Source organism: Grus americana, chromosome 14 (genome assembly GCF_028858705.1).
Source record: "Grus americana isolate bGruAme1 chromosome 14, bGruAme1.mat, whole genome shotgun sequence".
Lineage (NCBI taxonomy): Eukaryota > Metazoa > Chordata > Aves > Gruiformes > Gruidae > Grus > Grus americana.
The window spans coordinates 21,171,344-21,192,942 of NC_072865.1; the positions used below are offsets into that span (position 1 = coordinate 21,171,344).

The 21,599-nt window shown below is 59.5% G+C and overlaps 1 protein-coding gene across 1 annotated transcript in view; it reads left to right on the top strand.

Moving 5' to 3' along the window:
• CXXC5 (CXXC finger protein 5) overlaps positions 1 to 21,155 on the top strand; it is a 38,757-nt gene extending 17,602 nt beyond the window's left edge. Inside the window, exons 2-3 of the mRNA XM_054842182.1 lie at positions 14,272 to 15,327; positions 20,149 to 21,155. Of these exons, the coding sequence (XP_054698157.1) occupies positions 14,542 to 15,327; positions 20,149 to 20,193 (831 nt within the window). The 5' untranslated portion in view covers positions 14,272 to 14,541 and the 3' untranslated portion in view covers positions 20,194 to 21,155. The remainder of the gene's footprint in view (positions 1 to 14,271; positions 15,328 to 20,148) is intronic.
• Positions 21,156 to 21,599: the final 444 nt, after the last annotated feature.

The window sequence follows — 21,599 nt, forward strand, 5'->3', positions numbered from 1 at the left end:
GCATGGGCTCAGCACAGCCCTGGGTGATGCAGTGGGATGAGATGTGGGGTGAAACATGGGCTGCAGGCATGGGGCCAGGTATGTGGCATAGGTTTGGGGTGAATGGCAAGGAGCAGATGTGGGGTGCCAGTGTGGGGCGCAGGCATGGGGTATGGGCGCAGGCACGGGGTGCTGGCGTAGGACGCAGACATGGGGTATAGGCGCAGGCACGGGGTGCTGGTGTGGGGCGCAGGCATGGGGTATGGGCACAGGCATGGGGTATGGGTGCAGGCGTGGGGTGCTGGTGTAGGGCGCAGGCATGGGGTATGGGCGCAGGCGTGGGGTGCCGGTGCAGGGGGCAAGCAGGAGCGGGCGTGCTGGCCTGCCCTCTGCACCAGCTTGTGTCCGTCCCACCTCCCTTCCCTGGTACCTGTAGGCTCTGCTCTCTCCTGGGGTGCCGGGGGCCGCTGGCATGGGGCAGGGGGGATGAGATCTGCTGCAGTGCTGGGGCAGCTGGGCGGGACACGCGTCTGCCTCTGTCCTCGAGGCTGGGCAGAGGATGCCTGCCTGGAGGAAGGCGCATGGGATTTGGGACAGGGCGGGAGCGGGCTGAGCGCTTGGTGCCGTCAGTGATAGCCCGGCTGGGACGGGGCTGTCAGCTGGCCCCCGCCGTGCCAGGGACGACCAGTGTCAGCAGTGCTGCGGCACACTGCCGGCCGGCGGCACCTTTAAGTCCCCCCAGCCCCTGCGCTGGGGCAGCCGCTCTGGTCCCAGCAGCTCCGTAAGCCCATTAAGAGCTCAGGGAGCCTTACGCCTCGGGGGTCTGCAGGAGGGACTTGCACTAGTTCAGCTTAAACCCCTTGAGCCGGAGCGGGGCTGCCCGCTGCGGGGACACGAGGACATCCGTGGCCATCCTCTGGAGACACCCATCCCAAATCCCCTGCATGTGCCAGCCGCTTCCCTTGGGTGCAAGGGACAGTGAAGACTGCAGCCCTGGGGGTGCCCTGGTGCAAGGTTTTGGCTGTGATGCATCATTAAAAGTGCACCATTGGGGTAAAACGTGCCTCTTTCTCTGCAAAATCCTTAAAGGAAGGTCTTCCCCCTCAGGGTGCTGCGGTTCAGCTTTGCATCATGTAGGAGAAAGGTGCGGGGAGGCCACGTGGGTCCATCCAGGGTGCACAAAGATGGGGAAGCCACCCTGGTCAAAGGGAACGTGGTCAGGAAGTGCTGGGGAAGTTTTTTTCTACCCTTAACCTGGATGTACCCCACGTCAAATGTGTCAAAAACTACCAAAGGAGGGAAAAAAAAAACCCCACAAGGATGGGTCTTTGTGATGCCCAATGGGATGGAAATGTGCCTTCCTCCGCTTTGTGAGCGCAGCGTCCCCCCAACCCGGCCCTCAGTCACACTTTGGATTTGCCGACCACCACCATAAGACCAAGGAAGGCGGTGTGGACAGTCCCTAAAATGCTGGCAGCTCATCCTAGCCAGGAGGACCGGTTTCCTTCTGCCTGATCCACCACCTGCAAGACCAAGTTCCCCGGTGCTCCTGCTCACTGGGGGATGGAGGCTGCTGGGGCTCTCTGCCTGGCTTGCCCCACAGACTCTGCTCAGCCCCAACGCTCCCTTGGGCTCTGCTACCATGGAGCAAGGTGTCTGTGGCACGGTGGTGCCAATGTGGGGAAGAGGAAGGAGGAAGAGATGGAGTAGGCTGGAGAAAGCAGCAGATGGAGGAGGATGTCCATCGTGGAAGCTGAGAGTGGGCAGTGGGGATGTCAACCCTTTGGGTTGGTGCCCTGTGCTCTGGAGGCCCCATTCCCCCTATCTCAGGGGCTTGCTGGCTCTGTGGCAGGAGGACCTGTACAGCGATGGGGACGTGGGTGTTGGGTTTTAGGAAGGCATGGGATCAAACCCTTCTGCAGGGGTGAGGGAAGATGGTTCTCTTGAAGAGGGGTCACCAGTTGAGCATACGGTCCCTGGGAAGAGGCTGGGAGCTCTGAACCCACCCTGGACTGGCTGAGGAAGAGGTGGACCACCACGTGGCAGGTGCTGGCTGTGACAACCATGTCCAGCTTGTTCATTGCCATTCCAGCTTGCCACCTTGTTCCTCAGATTTTGAGGAAGTGAGAAAAGGCAGAAACATTGATTTCTAACTCTAGTTTTAGTTGTAGACCCTCAGAGCTTGGGACCAAGAAGGACCAGTGAGTCCAGAAGGGTGCTTACACCCTGTAATCAAGTCACTTCAGAGCACATCTCCAGTGTGAAAAGCTCACCACATCGAGCCCTTTCCAGCTCCCACCACGTGGCATTTCCTTCATGCTCAAGACTCAGTCTTGTGGCTCTTCCCCATCTTCTTCTGTGTTGTGACATCTTGTAGGTGGGTTATTCTATGGCTGCTGTCCTTGAGACCACACACAGCGTGATCCCCTCTGTCTGTCCTGCAGCACTTTCATCTGAGGGTCCTCCCATCCTGACTAATGTCATGGCTGGTGATGGTGATGGTGGCCCTTTCCTCCTTCCCACGGCCCCGGCTCTGCTTTCTGTCTTGTGGCTGGTTCTTTGGGTTCTTCACCCATCTCACTTGTGCTTTTTTCATAAGGCACGGTGTTGGTGGTTAAATTACCATAGAATCAGAATGGTTTGGGTTGAAAGGGACCTTCACAAACCATCCAGTCCAACCCCCTGCCATGGGCAGGGACACCCTCCACTAGACCAGGTTGCCCAAAGCCCCATCCAACCTGGCCTTGAACACTTCCAGGGAGCCAGGGGCAGCCACAGCTTCTCTGGGCAACCTATGCCAGTGCCTCACCTCCCTCATCATAAAACATTTCTTCCCTATGTCCAACCTAACCCTGCCCTCTTGCAGTTTAAAACTTGCTTCTTGTCCTGTCACGACAGGTCCGGGTAAAAAGTTTGTCCTCCTCTTTCTCCTAAGCTCCCTTCATAATGGAAAGGCCACAGTAAGTTCTTGTGGCTGTGTGCGAGACATCTGGTGAAAATCCAAGTGTTTTGCAGTGGTCCAAATGCCTTCTGCACCCAGACTGGTATTCGATCCAAAGCACAAGCTGGCCCTTGTTGGTACAACCCCTCCCCACTGTGCCACCACATCCCTGGGGCAGGACTTCTTGCCCCAGCAGTTTGTATTCCTCATGACTCTTCCCATCAGCTTGCCCAGGACTGTTCTTCCATCCTCTGCTGGCATGCTGCCGGGAAGGAAGACACCCTTCCTTTGGCCTGATTCTTGAAGAAGCTTCAAGAACCAAGGGAGCTATTCGACATCTCCTCTGAAGGAGAGCTTGGCGTGGGGTAGGTGCATCGCCTGTGCTCCTCTGGCCTCAGATGCGTTTGCCCATCTGAGAGCACGGTGGGTGTGGTGCGGGTCCCCTTCCCAGGGGTCCTGGTTAAAGGTAGAACTTCTGGCTTATGACATCACAGTTGGATGCCATCGAAGCTGGTGTTGTGGAGTCTACGCAGCCAGGATGGGGCAGCCCTGGGGTGCCCCCGCGCCAGGGCTCACTGATCTCGGGACCTGGTGCCCACCCTCCCCCCGGCTCTGCTTTCCTGGAGGATGAGGAGCTGGTTGCTCCCTGGGCTTCAGCAGGTATGAAAGGCAGGAGCATCATCTCCTTGCTCTTTATCCTGGGATGCTCCAGCTCACCTGTTGCGTCGGGCTCTGTACCAACACAGTTTTCTTGACTGCCTTTGCTCCTGAGCGTGCAGATGGCTTGGGAGATCTGGGTCTTGTGCTACGACTACCTGTCACAGAGAAGGCAAAGGGGAGCAGAAGGGTGGTGAGGGTCACATGAAACTCAAGGACCGGTGGAACCAGTGTCTGAGGTGTTCCCCAGGGTGAACCAAAATGATGGAGCACCTGCAGAGCATCACAGGTCCTGGAGGTGTCGGCAGCAAGTGTCCCCGCCCTCTGGTACCCGCTGGCCTTGTGGCAGCAGCCTTCCCCCCACCCAGATCTCTGGCACCATCATCTTGCTCAACGGCTTCCAGCCCGGCATGCAGAGCCCGGCAGGTCACGCTCAGCTCTGCGCTGCCTGAAGTTGTCCTGGGCTCTCCAGCTTGCATCCCCACCACCTCTGGCAGGATCCGTCTCAGTGCTGGGGTCACCTGTGACCTCCCGGTCGTGCCAGGGAGTGGGAAGCGCACGGCAGCAAGCTTGGGCGAGTGCTTGTGTCCAAGCTGGAGCACGCCGGGGTTTGGTCTGTATTATTCTGGATTTAAAAGGAAAAAAAATGATTGCTCTTTCCCAGTTCCTGCATTTCCTGAGAGCAGTCTAGCTCCTAGCTTATCTTCAGACAGCCTCAGGGGTATTCCCTTGGAGTTTGGGAGTTTAATCAGGCATTGCTGGGGCATGTGAACTCTGTGTCGAGTCGCCGTTCCCAGGGAGGGGAGCGCCTCTTGCAGATATTTGGGTTGGCGTGCCTGGGCTGGGGGCTGGGCTGGCTGGGAACGCGCTGCTCCTTTTCCTGGGGATGCGACTGGGAATGGCCGGGGGGTGATGACCCGCCTGGCCGGGGGCGGCTTGTGGGCAGGATGCTGGCAGCGGCTGGGGCAGGGTGGCTTCCCGAGGGCAGCCCCGCGGCAGGGCTGGCTGTGCCTGGATGCGCGGGTCTGGCAGCTCTCGTCCCCTCCAGCCCTGCCTCTGCCACCTGCATCCTTTTTTTTCCGAACCCATGGATTTTCCTTGTAGCATCCTGGGCAGGGTCTGCTGGTGCCCACCAGCCGTCCTGGCCTGCCATCCTCCTCTCGGCCCCTCTAGCCCTGACCCAGCTCTGCTGCTTGTTTTATTTCGGGTGATTTTGAATTCGACAGAAAATCAGGACCCAGGTGGAAATGCCCGATGCTGGGCTCTGCTTCGCTGGTGGAATCGAAGGCTTTTGTTACTCGCTTTTTAGCAGGCAGTATTTCTTTTTTTGGGGGCTGGATATATTCCTGGCAAGTAAAATGACGGATGCTCTGTTTCGTTTCCAGTGGCAGCGTTTCAGATTCCTTGCTCCAGGGCAGGAGCTGAGCGAACTCTGATTCCGGAGCAGCTCTGGTACCTTGGCAGCTTAAAGGCCACGGGGTTTGCTTGAATGACAAGTGGCACTGAGCACGGGGAAAGCTCAGGAGAGGCAGTTTTGTGCGGCATGCCCTCCATCTCTTGCAGGAGCGAAAGCCCGCCGAGTGGGGAGGCAGCTTTTTATTGTCTTCGCGCTTCACAGGCAGACCGGGCGGTGGTGGAAAGGCGATGCGCAGGATGGCGAGCCCTGCCTTGCTGGTGAGCAGGGATGCTCCCCGCGTCGCTGCCGGATAGATGGGGAGAAGCGCGAAGTCTTGCGGCACGGCTGTACGTCTTCTCCCTCGGAGCTCCAGGACGCCTCTTACCCCGGCTCTGCCCACACCTCCTGTTGTAGCCGGAGGGATGGGTGCGGATCCCAGCGGCAGGCTGAGCCACGGGAGCAGCATCCCACAGCATCGGCAAGCCCGAGCCATTGGGGAAGATGGGACCTGCCGCCTGGGATGCTGCGGTGCTGGGGACGAAGCATGAGGGATGGGGGTCCATGCCACGGAGGGGGCACAGGGCAGAACGGAGAAGGCTCTCCAGCCTTTGTTGCCCATCGGGATGGGCCCGAGGCGTGTGCGGGTCTGCAGGCAGGGCTTGGGATGGTGCTGGCAGCACGCAGGGCTTGCCCATCCCTGCCAGAGCACCCCTGCCCTTTCTTTTGCTGGTGGAGATGACCCCAAGTGCTGCCTGTGCAGGAGGGTGCTGCAGCCAGGCAGCGAGACCTGCCCCCCAAACTTCTCGAGCCTCTCTGGTCCACTGGTCTTACTGGGGTTACTGGGAGCAATTCCCCTGGGCACCAAGGGAGGCTGTGATCCCTGGGGTGGTTGGCCCCACTGCTGCAGCGAGCTTTGGCTGTGCTCAGCAAGGCTGCAGGGTTGGCAGGAGACTGACCCGGGCTCCCTGCGGGCTGCGGGGTTCCCTGCAGCCCCCCGAAAGCCACGCCGGTCTTCTTCCCCCCATCCCCAGCCCTGGCCACGCAGCCTTCCTCCCCTTTCTCTTCTTCCTCCTATTTCCCTCCTGCCAGTGAGGCCAAGCAAAACGTGGTGCTGACCAAAAATAACAACCGCCGGCAGATCCAGACAATGGATAAACCCCCGGCGAGGGCGAGGGCGACCCGAATCCTCCCAGAGGAAGACGGGATTATTTGCCGTCCTCTCAGACATCTGTCAGTAGCTGCCGTTTGCGGACCCCGGCAGCTTTCCGATGGTGCCGCCGCCCTCCCGGCAGTACAAGCGATTCCTCCAAAGCAGTCGCCTTTGGGAGCAGGCGCTCATGGGGGTTCGGGGTGGGGGATAACACACCTTAATCCCACCGGCTCAGAAGCAGCAGGGACCCATCTCTGTGGTGCGAGCAGCAGAGATGGCTCTTGGATGCCAACGTCTTCTCCAGCCCATAGATCAGTGGCTGGCGAGGCTGGGTGCTCACCGCACCCTTGCTTGCAGAGCTGCTGCCTCGCTTCCCTGCGCTCGCTTAGTCTGTGGGGTGCAGGCACCAAGGTGTTAGCCTTGCCCTGCCACCTGTGAGGTGGGGGGGGTCTCATCGCTAAGGACCACGAGGTCCCCCCACCCATTAATGACCAAACTTGAATGCCTTTAGCTGGCCCCGGCGTCCTTGAGTGCACGCTCCCACTGCCGATGCGATTCTTGCTCGCCGGTGGTGACGGTGACAGAGGTGCCAGCATGGGTGCACCAGCCCTTCCTACCGCCGGCTCTCGTGGGATCTGGAGCAGCCCCTCGGTTTGTGCTCTGCCACCATGGAGCTGCCTGGTGGGATGTGGAGGGATGAGGTTTGAGAGAGCCGGGAGCACAAGGGGACCTCTCCAGGCTGGGGCTGCTCTTGGAGGCGGCACTGATGGATTTGGGCACCATTGGAGGTGGCACTTGGCAGTGGCACTGATGGATTTGGGGCTCTTCGCCATCAAATATTCCCATGCGGCTGTGCCTACAACTTTTTTCCTTATTTTTAATTAACTTCTTGGAGCTCTGCGCCTGCTGATCGGTCTCTCTGTGACCTGGTTATCAGTTAGACCCCAAATAATTTACGCTGCAATCGCCCCATCTGTTAACGGGAGCGATTCACACGTCTTAGCTTGGCCTTGGCGGGCTGTGTGCGGGTCTCCTGGGGTGAAGCCTGGCCTGGGTCCCCCACAGCCCTGTGCGGTGGCTCTGGGGGTTCCTGCAGGGATGCCCGTTGCTGCTGGCATCTGCTGGCATCCCGTCCACCTGGCCCCAACGTCCTTGGGTCATTCAACCTGGTCACAGCCCTGAAATCACCTTGGGGACGTCCCTCGGATGGGGGGGACACCAGACACTAGCTGGGGTCCCCCCAGGATGGTCTGGGGGGGCTTTGCAGAGGGCGGGGGGGGGGGTGGGTTCTGCTGGGCTGGGAGCGATGCCGCATCTCCAGGAGGGCAGCGTTGGGTAAGGCGATGCCAAGCCGGGGGAGTGGGCGAGCGGCAGAGAGCCGTGCCACGGCGCGTGAATGTCAGATGCTGCTTGGCTGCGAGCTGGGCTCGTGTGAGCGCAGATCTGTTCAATCCCATTTGGAGGGGGGGGGAGAAGCGGGGGGGGGCCCTTCCTGAGGCTCAATCTGGTAGGTTTTAGTTACAGTCGCTTTAGGATTTGGGCAGTGAATTGGCGCAGCTTTGGCACAGGGGAGGGATGGATGAGCGCCGGGGAGGTGAGGCTGCCAAGCCTGCCTTGTCCCCCCCGAATTGGGGAAGGGGGAGGCTGCACAGGTGGGGGTGCAGCCCCCTGGGGCTGAGCAGCGTGGCCGTCACCCGGCTCTCTGGGCAGCAGCTGGGTGAGCGGAGGAGGGGAGGAGGTGCCTGGTGTTGTCCGCAGGGCACCCGCAGCCCTGCAAATGCTCGGGTGGACGCTTCAAATCGCGTTATCTCCATAACCGCCCAGCTCTGGCCGCTCCGAGTGGCAGCGGAGATAAGTGGATTTCCAGGGAGCGCCTGGTCGTCTGACATTTAAGACTCCTTAATCCGTAACCACCACCACCCCGTGGAGGCAGGACCCAGCCACGTTTCCTGGCCGGGCGGTGTGGGGCGGCCCCAGGCATGGGTCGGTCCTCGCGGCGGCGGCTCCGGCGGTGCTGGCACTGCAGCTCGCCGGGGCGGCAGGGCGTGCGCAGGGCCGGCCGCAGGGTGAGGTTCAAGGATGTGCACAGAGGCGGTGGTGTCCCTGGGGACATCCTTGTCCTCTCCACGGTGGTGACCTCCTTGGAGGTCCAGGGCACGTTGGTGATAGGCTCTGCCTGGCTTGGGTGCATTTGCCTGAGTCGGGTGTCCCTGCATGTCCCCATACCGGCAGGTTGGGCAGCCTGCAGCAGCCATGGGGTTACGTGGGGAAACCCACCACCAGCGGGGAAAAAAATATGTCTTTGCTGGAGCCCTGGCGTGGGGAGCCCACCTGGGGAGGTGGCATCACCTCCTGCCTGCTCAGCTGGGCATCTGCAGGATGGCAGCATGGCCCCACTGCGCCGTGCGGGAGGATGTGCCTGGCGGGGCACGTCCGGCCCTTGCTGGCCAGGCTGCGTGTGCATCCAGAGCTGCTCTTGGGAAGCACCACCGGAGCAGGGAGGCTGCCTGCAAGGAGGAGATGGGTGAAAGCCACTCTGTGCGCCATGATGATTCGCCATCTGCTTCCAGGGCTAACTCCAGATGCTGGATTTAATCTTCCATAGCCTTTTTAATTCAGGAGTTGGCTTCTTAACGTCCCTCAGTGCCACCTCGACAGCAGAGATGAGCAGAGCGGCTGCCACAACCGACCCTTCGAAGGATGTTCTGGAGCACAGGAGATGAAGTATCTCCATGCAAGTTGCCCATCTGGCGACCCGTCATACTTCTGGCTCGTTAACCTGCAAATGCCCAGGGTTGAGGCTTAGCATTCAGGATGCTGCCCAAACCTCCCCCAGGCCTGGCTGTCCTCTCTTGATGTCTGGAGAAAATGTAGTGGGTGATGGTAACTTCCTTGGCGCATCCAGGAGTCGTTCTTCTGGCTGGACCAGTTTTTGGGAGGATGAATGCAAAGAGCAGAGCTTGGGGGCTGTTGGGTTGACACAGGTGATGGCTTGCAAACAACGCAGGTGAAGGACGCCCTTGTCTTTGCCTCAGGGTGCCCGTGCTTGGTTATCAGGCACCACGTTCTCCCTGAATGGGTGTCCTGCAGGGACATTCAGCATTGGGAGATTGCGGCTTGATTTCTCTCTTGGTTCACCTTGTTTCCCCATGTGGGTTTGGCAGAAGCAGCAGCCCAGAGGTGAGGGTGCCATGGGTCTCTGCCCTGCCAGCCGTCCCCGTGTCCAGCTCTCGCCTGGCTGAGTCCCCAGCAGCTCAAGACTTGATGGTGGTTCCTTGTGTGGTTGGAGAGGTCCAGTAGCCCTTTGGTCTGGCGCCTGCTGCCTGACTTCTGGTCGATGAGGCTGTGATGAGACATCACCACCAGCTTTCAGCTGACCTGTGTCACCCTGTGGAGGGTGCAGCAGGTTCAACTGTGGAAATAGGGTACCTGGGAGCTGAGTCGGGTGTTGCGGTGCTGGGTTTGGAGCTGCTTTGAATCTTGTTCTGGTGGTGCTTGTTCTCCTCAGCCTTTGACCTGGGTTGCAGCTGGACCCTCTGACCCATGACAGTGCTTCAGGGCGGTGATCCTGTCCTACCTGCTGGCTTTTCTCATTCCAGGATGCCTCAAGGGTGTCTTGGGACTCCCCATGCATTGCTCCCACCATCCATGGCCTCGCAATCCGAGGTGCTGTCCATGGCTGTTGGCCCAGGTGGTTGAGGAGCATGGGACCCACTTCTGGCCCCTTTCTGGTGCTGTGAGTGGTTCCTTCAGCTGGGAAGGTACCTCCAGCTTCAGCCTCCCTCGATCCTGGGATGCCTTGGAGAGGGGCAAGGTGGTGCATGCCCTCCTGAGGTCTGCCTGTGGTGCCACTGAGTCTGTCCGTCCATCCGTCCGGTCATCAGTCCATCACCAGGGCTTTGCTAGTGAAGTGGGGGCCGTGCTGGGCGGGCAGCCGCGTGGCGAGGGGGAGGAAGTGGGGACAAAAACCCGGTGGAGGGGACAATTACTGCCTTTCTCGAGGCTGAAAAGATGCCAGGGTCCCTTCCATCCTCCGTCTGCTCCGGGCAGACAAAGCCGCTGCCCCCGGTGCCCACCCACCGCCCAGGGATTAGAAGAAAGCCGAACTTTTATTTTCTCCCTTTGTCTCCAGAGCCCAGGAGCAGCTCGGCTTCGGCTTTGCTGCTTTCTTCTCCCTTTACGGCCGTGTCTGTGCACGGCTGACCGACCGGCGGCTTTTCCGGGAGGAGGTTGATTTATTTAAAATTAAAGGAAAGCAGAAGTTCTTTCTTGAAGACGAGACTTTTTACGTCGGCAGGAGCTGATGGCTTTCCAGCGATGCAGTGAAATAACACAGGGGAGTGGGCTGGAAATCGCAGCTCGTCATTTTTTTTCGAGAAGCGAAGCTCCTCTCCTGCTCCCCTCTGACGGGAAATGGTGCCCGCAGTCAGGGAGACTCGCAGTCCATCAGCTGGCAATGGTTTCTCTGGGTGCTGGACCACCAGGCATCCTTTGGCAACCTTTGTTTTTCTGGAGTTGCCAGGACTATTGCAGCGCAGTCCCCGAGGTCAGCGCGTGTGTGGGGATGCAGGGAGCCCCCGGGGCAGAGCAAAGGGGAGATGTGGGGCAGTGCTGGGCTGAGCTGGGGGGAAGCCCCGGGGATAGGACGGCCCTGGGGCTGGGTCCAGCTCCCTTCCTCCCCCCGGGACCATGGGAGAGTGCTGCTGCCTCGCTCTGGCCAAGCATCCCGTGCTGACGGGGGGCAGGTTTTTGGGGTGACCCATGGAAATGGGCCTCAGTGGGACTAGGGTGAAGCGGGTGACACCCGAGTGACAGCCTCGCCTGGGTGCTGTAGCTTGCGGGTCACTTGAGTCCTCGGGAATCTGGCCTTCAGACCCCGTGGGCTGAGCCTGTACCTGGCAGGGAGGTTGCAGGGGGGGAACAGGGTCTTGCAAAAGAGCGGGGACCCCCCGGGTGTGGGTTGGGGCCTCCCGACCTTGGCGGTGTCCCCTTGAACCCTGGCGTCCCTCCAGGCTGCTAAGCTGCGCGGTGCAAAGAGCCGGGCGAGGGAGCCCATCACGTGCCCCTTAATGCCGCGGCCGGGACTAAGCACCTTCTGACAGGGACCCAGATGACGCTGCCTGGCGCCTTCCCCAGGGGATGGGGGCCGGAAGAGGGGCAGAAACGGGATGGGGGGGGGGCCCTCGCCGTCTTTACACGGGTCAATCATAAAGAAGGGATTAAGATCGTTAATTCCTCCCCCCGCTGCAATTAGCAGCCTGGCTGGGCAGAGACCGGTGAGGAGCAGCTGAGATGTCTGCTGTGCTGGGTGGTCCCACGGTGTTGGGGTGGGAGGACATCCCCTTTGTGCAAATTAGCCGGGCACCCCACGGCAAGTGGGTCCTGGGGTTGCTGGGGGGGACAGCGTGGGGACAGACCCGTCCCACCTGGCGCGGCCGCGGTGCCCGGTGCCTGCCGCCGCGGAGGAGCGCGGCCCCGGGGGGCTGGAAGGCAGCGCCGGGTGGCTGCAGATGGCAGGAGCTGGCGGAGGCAGAACGGCGGCTGGGACAATGGCGGGATTGTGCGGCACTGCCACTCGGCACGGCTCGGTGCAGCACCCCGCGCCAGCGGCTGGGCACCGCCATGCACCGCTGGGGCTGAGGGGGGACGTGGCGGTGTGGCCCTCATCCCCGTGGGTGGCAGGGGACCTGCACCGGCTGCGCCGGGGTGGCCTCATCCCGTGGTGCCACTCGCTGCGGCGGTGGGTGCTCGGGGACGCCGCGCTCCAGGCTCTGCAGCCACCGACCCTGGTTGGAGGAGGCTGCGGCTGGCGGGGGCTGGGAGCTGCTGGCACCCAATTTAACAGAGCAGGGTGGGACCGACGGGCAGCTGCCTGCTGGAGCCAGCTGGGGAGGGCTGGCCAGTATGGCCACCTGCGGAGGGAGGCGTGAACTGATGGAGATGGCGACCATGGCGTTTCTCCAGCCGGTGTCCTCCCCACTTCGGCTCCTGGACCCTGCCGTCCTGTGCCCTGGGGCTGGGGGGGACGCCCCGGCACGGCAGCGGGCTCTTTGCCAGAGCGATGCGAGGTGCACTCCTGCCGTCCCTCCTGCGCCACTCCTGGTCGTGGCTGGGGACCCCCGGTGACCGCTGAGGCAGCACCACGGCTTGGCAGTTACGACACCATGAAGCTGGTAAATCCCGGGCCGATTCGGCCCGGTGCTTGGCTCCCCGCTCGGCGGCTGAGCGGGGCGGAAGAGGCGCAAGCCGCAGGAAAGGCGGCCACGGGCGGGCGTGAGATAACGCCACCGGGCAGCTTTATCTCACATCCTCCCGTCCGGTGCCTTTCCTGCCGCGCTCCCCGCTCCGGCCCCTGCACCCGTTGCTTTCGGCGTTAAGGTGTGACCCGTCCTAACGCCTCCGGGGACGGGTCCCCCACCTTCCCAGCAGCCAGGGATGGGTGCCCCAGCTGCACAGCAGCAGCTCACCCACCCCCCCAGAACCCATTTAGGGTGCACCCCAGCCTCACCACCGCCCGGCATTCCCCTGCCCGGAGTGGAGCGCGATGCTCAGGGAAGGGCAGTCCGTCCTGCCGCCGCAGCCCCCCCTCCCCACGTGGCCTGGCGAGCTCCAGACTGGAACCCGAGCCCTGCATCGATCCGTGCTGCATCTTAAATCCCGCAGCAGCTGAAGCAAGCGGTTTTTAGCGCGAGGGTGGGGGGGGTTTTCTCCTCAGGCGAGCTGGCTCCGGCACCGGGGTGAGACGGGCTGCCTTCCTCTGCCAGTCCCATGGTGGTTGGCGCGGGGACCTTGCCCCCGTCAGCGTTTTAATGGTGGTGCCCACAGCTCGGCTGCACAGCCGCGTCCATGGGGAAGGGTCCCAGGCTGTGGAGGGGTTGCTGAGTTTGCACCATGGCTCGGCTGTGGCGAAGGGGACACGAAGGGCAGCGGATGAGCAGGAGCAGGGGTGCAGGCGGTTCAGGGGTGCCCCTTGCTCTGCTGCATCGCCCCTGGGCAGGAGCAAAGGTCCTGGCAGAGCTCTCTGCACGTGGCCACATCCCTGCCTGGACTCTGGAGAAGAGGCTGCCGGGATAGCCAGGATGGAGGGACGGGGTAGGAGAGGGGCCTCCCCCGGCGCTGCCCTCCCCCAGCTGCTGCCGGGGTGGGGACGTGGGTTCCTGCTCCGCTAAGCCCTGCAGCTTTTCTCCTCTAAAGCCTGATTACTCCGGCAGTGCCTGTGCGTGCGTGCATGCGTGCGTGCGTGCTCGGGAAGGGAGGAGGAGGAATTTCACAACAAGTGTTTGTAGCCACACTGGGCCCAGCTGCCCCAGAGCTGCCCCAGGGACGGTCACATCGCCCCCGCTCCAGGGAACGGCGCCAAGGGAGGGGGCTCTCGCCATTGCTGCCGAGCCCCTGCCTGTGGGCGTGCGGGCAGGGCACGCCGGGGCATGGCTGGAGGTCAGCAGTGGGGCTTGGAGGTGGATGCTGCAGCTGCCCCATGGGGTTTGAACGTGGATGCTGCAGCTCCCTGTGGGGTTTGGAGGTGGGCACTGTGGCTCCCCGTGGGGCTCAGAGATGGACACTGCAGCTCCCCTTGGGGCTTGTCTGGTGTGCAGCGCTGGCCTGGGGACGAGGGTATGGGAGGAGGAGGAGGAAGAGGGCAGGGGGCAGCCCAGCCCCAGCTGGGTGAGCAGCATCATCCGGGAGGGTGCGGGAGCTGGGGTGCAGCCCCACAACCTGCTGCCTCCACAGCACCCAGCCAGGGGACGTGGGTGCCCCTCGCACGAGCTCTGGCTGCTGGCTCGGGGACCCCCCGTGGGCACCCGCGGTCCCATCCGGCATGGGGGCTGCACGCCGCTGAAGCGGAGCAGGAGATGAGCCCCGTGACTTCCCTGGGGCCGCAGTCCCTGGGGGAGGAGAGCTGGGCACAGAGAGCCTTTAAGCCGTGGAGTGCCATTGCTACCAGGCCAGGACTTCCCCAGTGACCCCCCATTTCTGTCTGGATGGCGACCCTTTTAAGGAGCAGCGGAACGGATCTCCACCGAGGTCCGTTCCCTGGAGTTTCTTTGTTTGCGGCGCTGAGACTTTCATGGCAGGGGGAGGAAGAGCTGCTTTGAAAAGCCTGTTGGCTCTTGCCAGCGCTAACTTGCTTTTCTTTTCTACTTCCAGAACCGCATGTTGTGTCCCAGAGCCGCACAGTATGTCTTTGCACTGAGATTGGACTGAAGACCTCTGCAGCCGGCGCTGGAGGAGAGGCCCCGTTGATGTGCATTCCCGTCTGAGCTTTCCCCGGTGGCTGGCGGGCTGGTGCTACCAGAAGGGCTTTGGGGGTCTTTCACTTTGGCGCTGGGGGTGGGTTTTTGGGTTTGTTTTTTTTTGGTTTGGTTTTTTTTTTTTTTTTTAGTTTGGGTTTGGTTTTGTTGTTGTGCTCTGGGCACCATGTCAAATTCGGGCTCCCATCAAGACACTGGGAACAAGCCAGAGACAGAAAAAAATAACCAAGATGACTCTCAACCCCCCGTCAACTCCGAGAGGAGGAACAAAAGTGGAATAATAAGTGAACCTTTGAACAAAAGTCTTAAGAAGTCCCGTCCACTCTCCCACTATTCCACCTTTGGTAGCAGCAGCTCGGTAAGCGAACATTCAGAGAAAGGCAACCCCTTAGCTAATGGCAACGAAGCGACTGTGGATAAAAGTCATTCTACCTCAAAGCACAAAAACATCTCTAGTATGCTGAGCAAATTAGACCGGGTGTCGGAGATCTCCTCAGAAGGACAGACCGCCCTACAACAATTTGCTCAGTCGACAGAAATGCTCAAAAGAGTGGTACAGGAGCATCTTCCTCTCGCAAGCGACCACGGGACTGGTATCTCTGACATGGAGGCAGTCTCAGCTGCAGAGACAATGAACGGCCCCTCTGATTTTCCTTACCTGGGGGCTTTTCCCATCAACCCAGGCCTTTTCATTATGACCCCTGCCGGCGTGTTTCTGGCAGAGAGCGCGCTCCATATGGCTGGCTTGGCAGAATATCCCATGCAGAATGAGTTGGCATCTGCCATCAATTCGGGGAAAAAGAAACGGAAAAGATGCGGCATGTGCCCGCCCTGCCGAAGACGGATAAACTGCGAGCAGTGCAGCAGTTGTAGGAATCGCAAAACTGGCCACCAGATTTGCAAATTCCGAAAATGTGAAGAACTCAAAAAGAAGCCTTCTGCAGCACTGGAGGTAACCGGCCCCTCTCAGGCACCCTAACCCCTCCTCGGGCTGCGCTCCTGGGTTCGGATCTTGCCCTAGATAATAAAACACCTGGTACTTCTTACTTTTTTATTTTTCCCTTTTCCATTAACAGTTCTCATCGTGAGATGCGTGCTCTGCCCAGCGCCCCCAGTCCCCACCCTCCCTTACATACTGGGGTTGATTGGCTTGGGGAGGAGGGCTGGGGTCTCTCCCTGGGGTCCCTGGGCACGCTGGGCTTCGCTCTCCCCTTTGCAGGCATGGGCAGCAGCCGGTCTCTGCTTGCGTTTCGGTGCCGGCATCCCTCGTCCTGGGGGGGCTGCAGCACCCTGAGCCATGGAGCGGCTTCTGACCCGGCGACTGGGTCAGAGGACAGGGAGGCAGGAGGCGGCTTTTTGGGGCAGATCTTGGGGGAAGTTGGTGACGGTGAAACCCGCGGCTGCGGTGCAGCCGGAGCCCAGCCCCTTGGCTCACTGCTCGCTCCGAGCGGGAGCAAGGCGGTCCCTGGTTTTGGGTAGGAAACGGCTGCAGCGTGTGCTGGGCAGCATCTTCCTTGCTGGAGTCGTGCTGGGTCTCCCTGGACCAGCATCTGTCTGGGGCGGTCAGGATGCGTCCATAAGGCACAGCTGGATTTCCCGGTGGCAGCCAGGCTGCGGTCCCCACAGGCACGGAGCCGGGAGCACCCTGCTCCTGCTGTGCCCGCCGAGCGTGGCGATGCCTGGTGTCCCCCCGGAGTGAGGCTTTGGGGTGTTACTCGGAGTGTGTCCCCCTGTGGGTGGTGTTGCCCTTGGCCTCAGAGGAAAGCTGCTGCAAGCTGCCATCGGGTTGGGGTGCCACCTTGCCAAACCCACCGGGGAGGTGCGATATTCGCGTGGGGAGCACAGGGAAAGTCTGGTGACTCGGGTTGTCGTGTGGGTCTGAAATTCAGCCAGGGCTGTGGGCAGCTGCCGGTGGCGTGGGCGAGGGCTGGGTGCCCACAGCGCTGGGACGCGGTGCAGGGGTGGTGTGTGGGCACGCCGCTCTGGCAGAGCCAGACACCCGTGGCTGCTCTGGGCCGAGACCTGTCTGCCGGGTCCCCCACATGTCGTACTTGAGCCGGGTTTGATTTTTCCAGGAGCTGATCCCGCCGTCAGCTGTGCTGGTGTGGTTTTTCTTGTCGGAGAGCGCATCCCCAAAGCCGGCAAAGGCTAAAAAGTCACCCAGACATCAGCTGGATTGCGCATCCCGGCACGAGGGCATTGCCCATCCTCTGGTTGTCCCAATGGGGACGGCCCACTGTTTTCTGAGCCACGTTCTACGTTTTTCAATTAGCATCAACTCTGAATGAATAGTGAAGGGGAAAAAAAAAATCTATTTGGGCGGTGGGGATGAGGAGAGGGGGACTGTGTCTTTCAAAAACCGCTGTATTGCTAAATTATATTCTTGTTCTAATTTGCTGAGTCAGTGATCTGGAAAAAGGGAGAAAGGGAAAAAAAAAAAAGTTCATCTCTTCCAAAGAGTCCTAAAGCGGGTCAATAGACTCGGAGCTCGCAGCAGCCGGAGGAGCTGCTCCCTTCTCCTGGTGCTGTACCGGGTCCAGGGACGATAAATAGCACCAGGAGCCCATGAAACAGTCACCCCCTTGATTGGTTTCCCCATCCCGCAGCTGGCTGAGAAATTGGAGCCACTGCAATAGGGCTCTTCATGTGATAGAGTTGTGCCTCACCAACGGTAGGTCCCCATCCCTCCTGGGTGCGACCATAGGCGTGTTGAGGCTGAGGAGAGATGTTGTGCTGGTGGAGATGGATGCCTGGGCAGATGTGGGTCGCTCCAGGGTGTCACCATCCCCTTTTCGGAGCAGATCCTCCCCTCTGTCAGGATATTCACTTATGCCGTGCATTGACCTTGGTAGAGCTGAATGAGATTGTGGCCATATGTGGCTGGGACAGGGATGCTGACTCCAGCTGATGTTTCAAGGTCACCTGGGTCAATGACTAGGTTGTTAAGCCTTGTCCCACGTCAACCAGCCTCGGCAATGTGTTGTGTTGGGCCAACCCTAGGGCAGCTACAGGCACCTGCCTTGTGGTGGAGACCCATCTGGAGGTGGTGATGGCCAAGAAGCTGCGAGCTCGGCATCTCCATAGATGGCAGGTCCTGGTGGGGTGTCATCACACCATAGTGCTGAAGCTGGGGCAGGGGACAGCCATTTGGTGGCCCTTTATGTAGGGATGAAAAATTCATGGGGCTCTGTGAAGCATCGTCCCCTGCTGCAGAGACCTGTGCCGTTGCCCAGGAGAAGAGCAGCCGCTGGTGACTCTGGTCCGCCAGCCTTGTGTATCCTCGGAGAGCCCGGACAGGGGCCACAGCTGTGATTGAACACTGATCTAAAATCAAGCAGTAAAAACAATAGAATTAAACCTTTATGGCAGCATAAAAAAAACAGGTTAAATCCCTCTACCGCCGTTAAGCTTTATCTGCACATCTACAGAGCCCAAATAACCGGTCACTGCTGGTGTCCCAGTGCAGTGGTGGCCAGCCGAGGCTCTAAGGCTGGTGAGGCAGGTTGGACGCTTCGAGCAGGCGGCAGCGCGTCCCTGCACCAACCGGGTTCCTCCAGGCGCTGCCAGACCCAGCAACCCCAGGTAGTGCTGTGGGGGCTGGTGGCCATCTCTGGACAGGTCACCCTGGGCTTGTCTCCATAGCTGTAGGTCACATGAAGGCCATGAACAGTGGGGATTTGACTCAACAGGGCTGTCCTCCATCTGGAGAAGCCTTGGCAAAGTGCCTTGGTGCCCCAGCTAACGCTGGTGTGAGGACCATTGCCTCCCTAATGTGAGGGGAAAGGACAAGGGGCAATGGTTTTAAACTGCAAGAGCGACGAGTTAGGTTGGACATAGGGAAGAAGGGTTTTACAATGAGGGCAGTGAAGCACTGGAACAGGTTGCCCAGAGGAGTTGTGGATGCCTCATCACTGGAAGTGTTCAAGGCCAGGTTGGACGGGGCTTTGGGCAACCTAGTGTAGTGAAGATGTCCCTGCCCACGGTAGGAGGTTGGACTGGATGGTCTGTGAAGGTCCCTTCCAACCCAAACTGTTCTGTGATTCTGTGATTGTGGGGACAAGAGAGTGTCTGTCCTGGCCATCCACATTAGAGGTAGTTGTCCATCTTCCTTTAACAATGTAGAGGCAGAGGTGTGTGAGATGGCCCATACCAGACATCTCCTTTCAGACCTTTTAGGAGCTCCCTCTCCCCTCGTTCCTCTCTCCTGGGATGATGTATCTGAGTAGGTGGCCCTTGCGGGTCAGTCCATCACACCAGCACTGCTCCACTGGTTCTGCATACAGTGCCTTGGGCGGGATCCACTGTGGGTGGCTTGCTGTGCTGCATCCCAGTGCATCGTTGGCCAGAGGCACTTGTGCCTTTCCCAGATGCCTGATTAAATATTGCAGAGACCTTTGGGGAAGCAGTGATGCCTGCAGCTCTCTGCTTGTTGACCGCCGATGTGTCAGCAGCTCAGCTGGGCACCACCATCTCCTTCCCATTCTCGCCCTTCGCCCCTTCCACTTGCCCAAGCCCACATCTGGGTCGTGGAGCCTGTGGAGGTGAGCACGTTGGGGTTCCTCCCGCAGGGGTGGGGAGGAGACGCTGCCCTGGTCTTGGTGGGTGTCTTGATCCAAGAGAAGGACCCGATGAGAGCCAGCTGGCTCCTGCGCGGGGTTAGGGATCTGCACGCGGCATGGTTTTGACTCTTGGGACAACACAAGAGATGCTGCAGTCCTGCACAGCGCCGGAAGCTGGTGCTGGGGCTGGCTGACCCCCCGACCCCGTCCTGTGGCAGCCCAGCCTGCTGCCCTGCACCCATCACCACAGCCCGCGGCTCGTTTCCCGTTGTTGTCCCTTGTTTGTTTGGAGATGCAGGAACTGAAGGAGAAGGCTTTCACAGGGGGCCTTGCTTCTGGCCTGACGTCCCCTCTGAGGCACGTCCTCTCGGTGACTGTGTGGTCCTGTCTCCTGGCTAGAATGGCTTGGCCTTGCTTGGGGGCTGTTGGCATTGAGAGACCTCTTTTCCTGGAGGTGGCCTCAAAGAGATCCCATTCGATGTTGGGCACTTTGTTGTGTGTGGGATTGAGCCTGGTGGGACTCTTCCCTCTTCCCCTGAGATGCTGAGACGTCCCCGGTGGTGCCTGTGGCTGCTCTCCTGGGGACGAGGTTGTTCATTGTGGCCGGGCAGCAGCGGGAGTGATGTCCCCTGTGCCCTGAGCAGCTCCTGGGTCTGGTGGCCCCAAGCCCGTCCATCTCAGTCTCTGCCTCAGTTTCCCTGCAGATGCCCTCCTAAACCCGTCTGCTGGCTGGGCTGCTGTCCGTCCACCCGTGGCAGAGGAGGGGGGGGCTGGCAGCGCGGGTGCTGCCGTGCCGGGCCATGCCGGCTCACTGTGGCCCGGCCATTGTGCTCGCTATCGGCCAGAGGGGAAGTTGGGGACCGCACCATTGTGCCGGCCGCGGCGCGGGGACGTGGGAACAATGGCCGAGCTGCTGTGCCGGGTGCTCTGCCGGGGATGGGGGGGGGGGCAGCGGCAGGGGGACCCCCGTCTCCCTCTGGCCAGCATCCCCGCGTTTGCTGGTGGGCTGGAAACCTCGGAATGCACGGCTGCATCCGGGGGATGCTGAGCCCGGGCTGGATCTGTCCCGAGGCCGGCGGCCGGGATGCTGGGACGGGGATGGGGGGGGGTGCGGGTGTACAACCCTGGTGCCGCATGTGCGGCTGTGCCGGACCCGACCTAACGCCATGTCCCTTCTTCTTCTGTCCCCCCTCCCTGTCTCTCTTCCTTTCCAGAAGGTGATGCTTCCTACAGGAGCCGCGTTCAGATGGTTCCAGTAGGAACGGGAATCCCAAAGCTCTGTCATCCAAGTGCAATGTCACTGCTTGCTTGTGTTGTCTCAGGCAAGGGATTTTTGGCTGAAATGAATGGATGCACCTGTGTCTCTTTAGAACCAAAAATATTTTCTCGCAAATCTCATTCCTGTTTTTATAATTTTTTTTTTTTGCGTTCGTTTTAACATCTTCGAGTCCTAGTCAGACATTTAACTGCTTTTCAAATAAAAATAATTAAAAGAAAAAAACAATGGATCTGTAAAGTACCAAGACTTAATAGACAGAGTATGGACAATCAGTTTCTTTCTGTGTTTTGGTGTTGATGTTGTTTATGTGTGAAAGATGCAGTACTTGTGTAGGGAATGTAAATTTACAGTAACCTTTTAAAATCTAGTTACTAATAAGCACTACTGTAATTTAGCACAGTTGTTTAATTGCACCCTCATTTATACTTTTTATTTGATTCTTTCCCATCATACAATAGAGTGGATAGTTTCTAGAATGCCTCAACTTCATGTTTATAAATGAGAATATGTTTAAAGCGATGTAGTATCCCTTTTCCTAGCCATTCACCTATGTAAGTTTAACCCGAAGGAGGTTCAGTATAAAAGGTGGAAGAAAACAATTGCTACACAACTGGCGGTCTTCGACAAAGGAAAAAAGAATAAAAAAAAAAAAAGAAAAAATAAGTCATTGTTAGTTTATTAATATAGAACAAGAAACACGGCGTACAGAAAAACCTCCTAATTGCAACGGTTTACTCCTAGAAGTAATTTTTGTAAACTTACTGAAGTTAAAATCAAAATAAAAATAATATTGCAGGACCTGTGCTGAAGCAGTTATGAAAAGTGATATTTCTCTTCTGTTCAAATCCCCGTCTCTCCAGCTCTCTCTACATCATTAAATTGAAATGCTGTTTGTAATGTTTTAGCGATCCAGGCTGTTTTTGTGAATAAAATGAATGCATGTTTTGTGTCATGATTTACAGCTTTGTTATTTCTCTCCCACCCCTCTTTCCAGCCGTCCCGGCCCCCGACGGCGACCGGTCGCCCCCTGCCTCCGCCTGCCTGCGCGCCCTGGCCCCGCCGCCGCTGCCAGCTCCAGCCGCGGTCCCGCTGGCTGCCGGGGCACCTCGCCGGTGATGCCGGAGCGCGGTGGCGGCCAGCCCGGGCGGGACAGTGCGATGAGCCGAGCTGGAGTCGCCCTGGCTGCTAAATCCGCAGGGTTAATCCCGGCACGGCTGGGCTAAGCCAGCCCCGGCTCCTCCCGGGATATTTCCTGGATTGACCCGCCCGGAGTTTTACCGGGTAGCACAACGCCATTTGTTTTGGTAAAACAGTATCTTTAACGTGCCACGGAGAAACACGGTGAGGCTCGCTTTGTCGCGACAAGTCCAAAGCGAGCTCCCGATG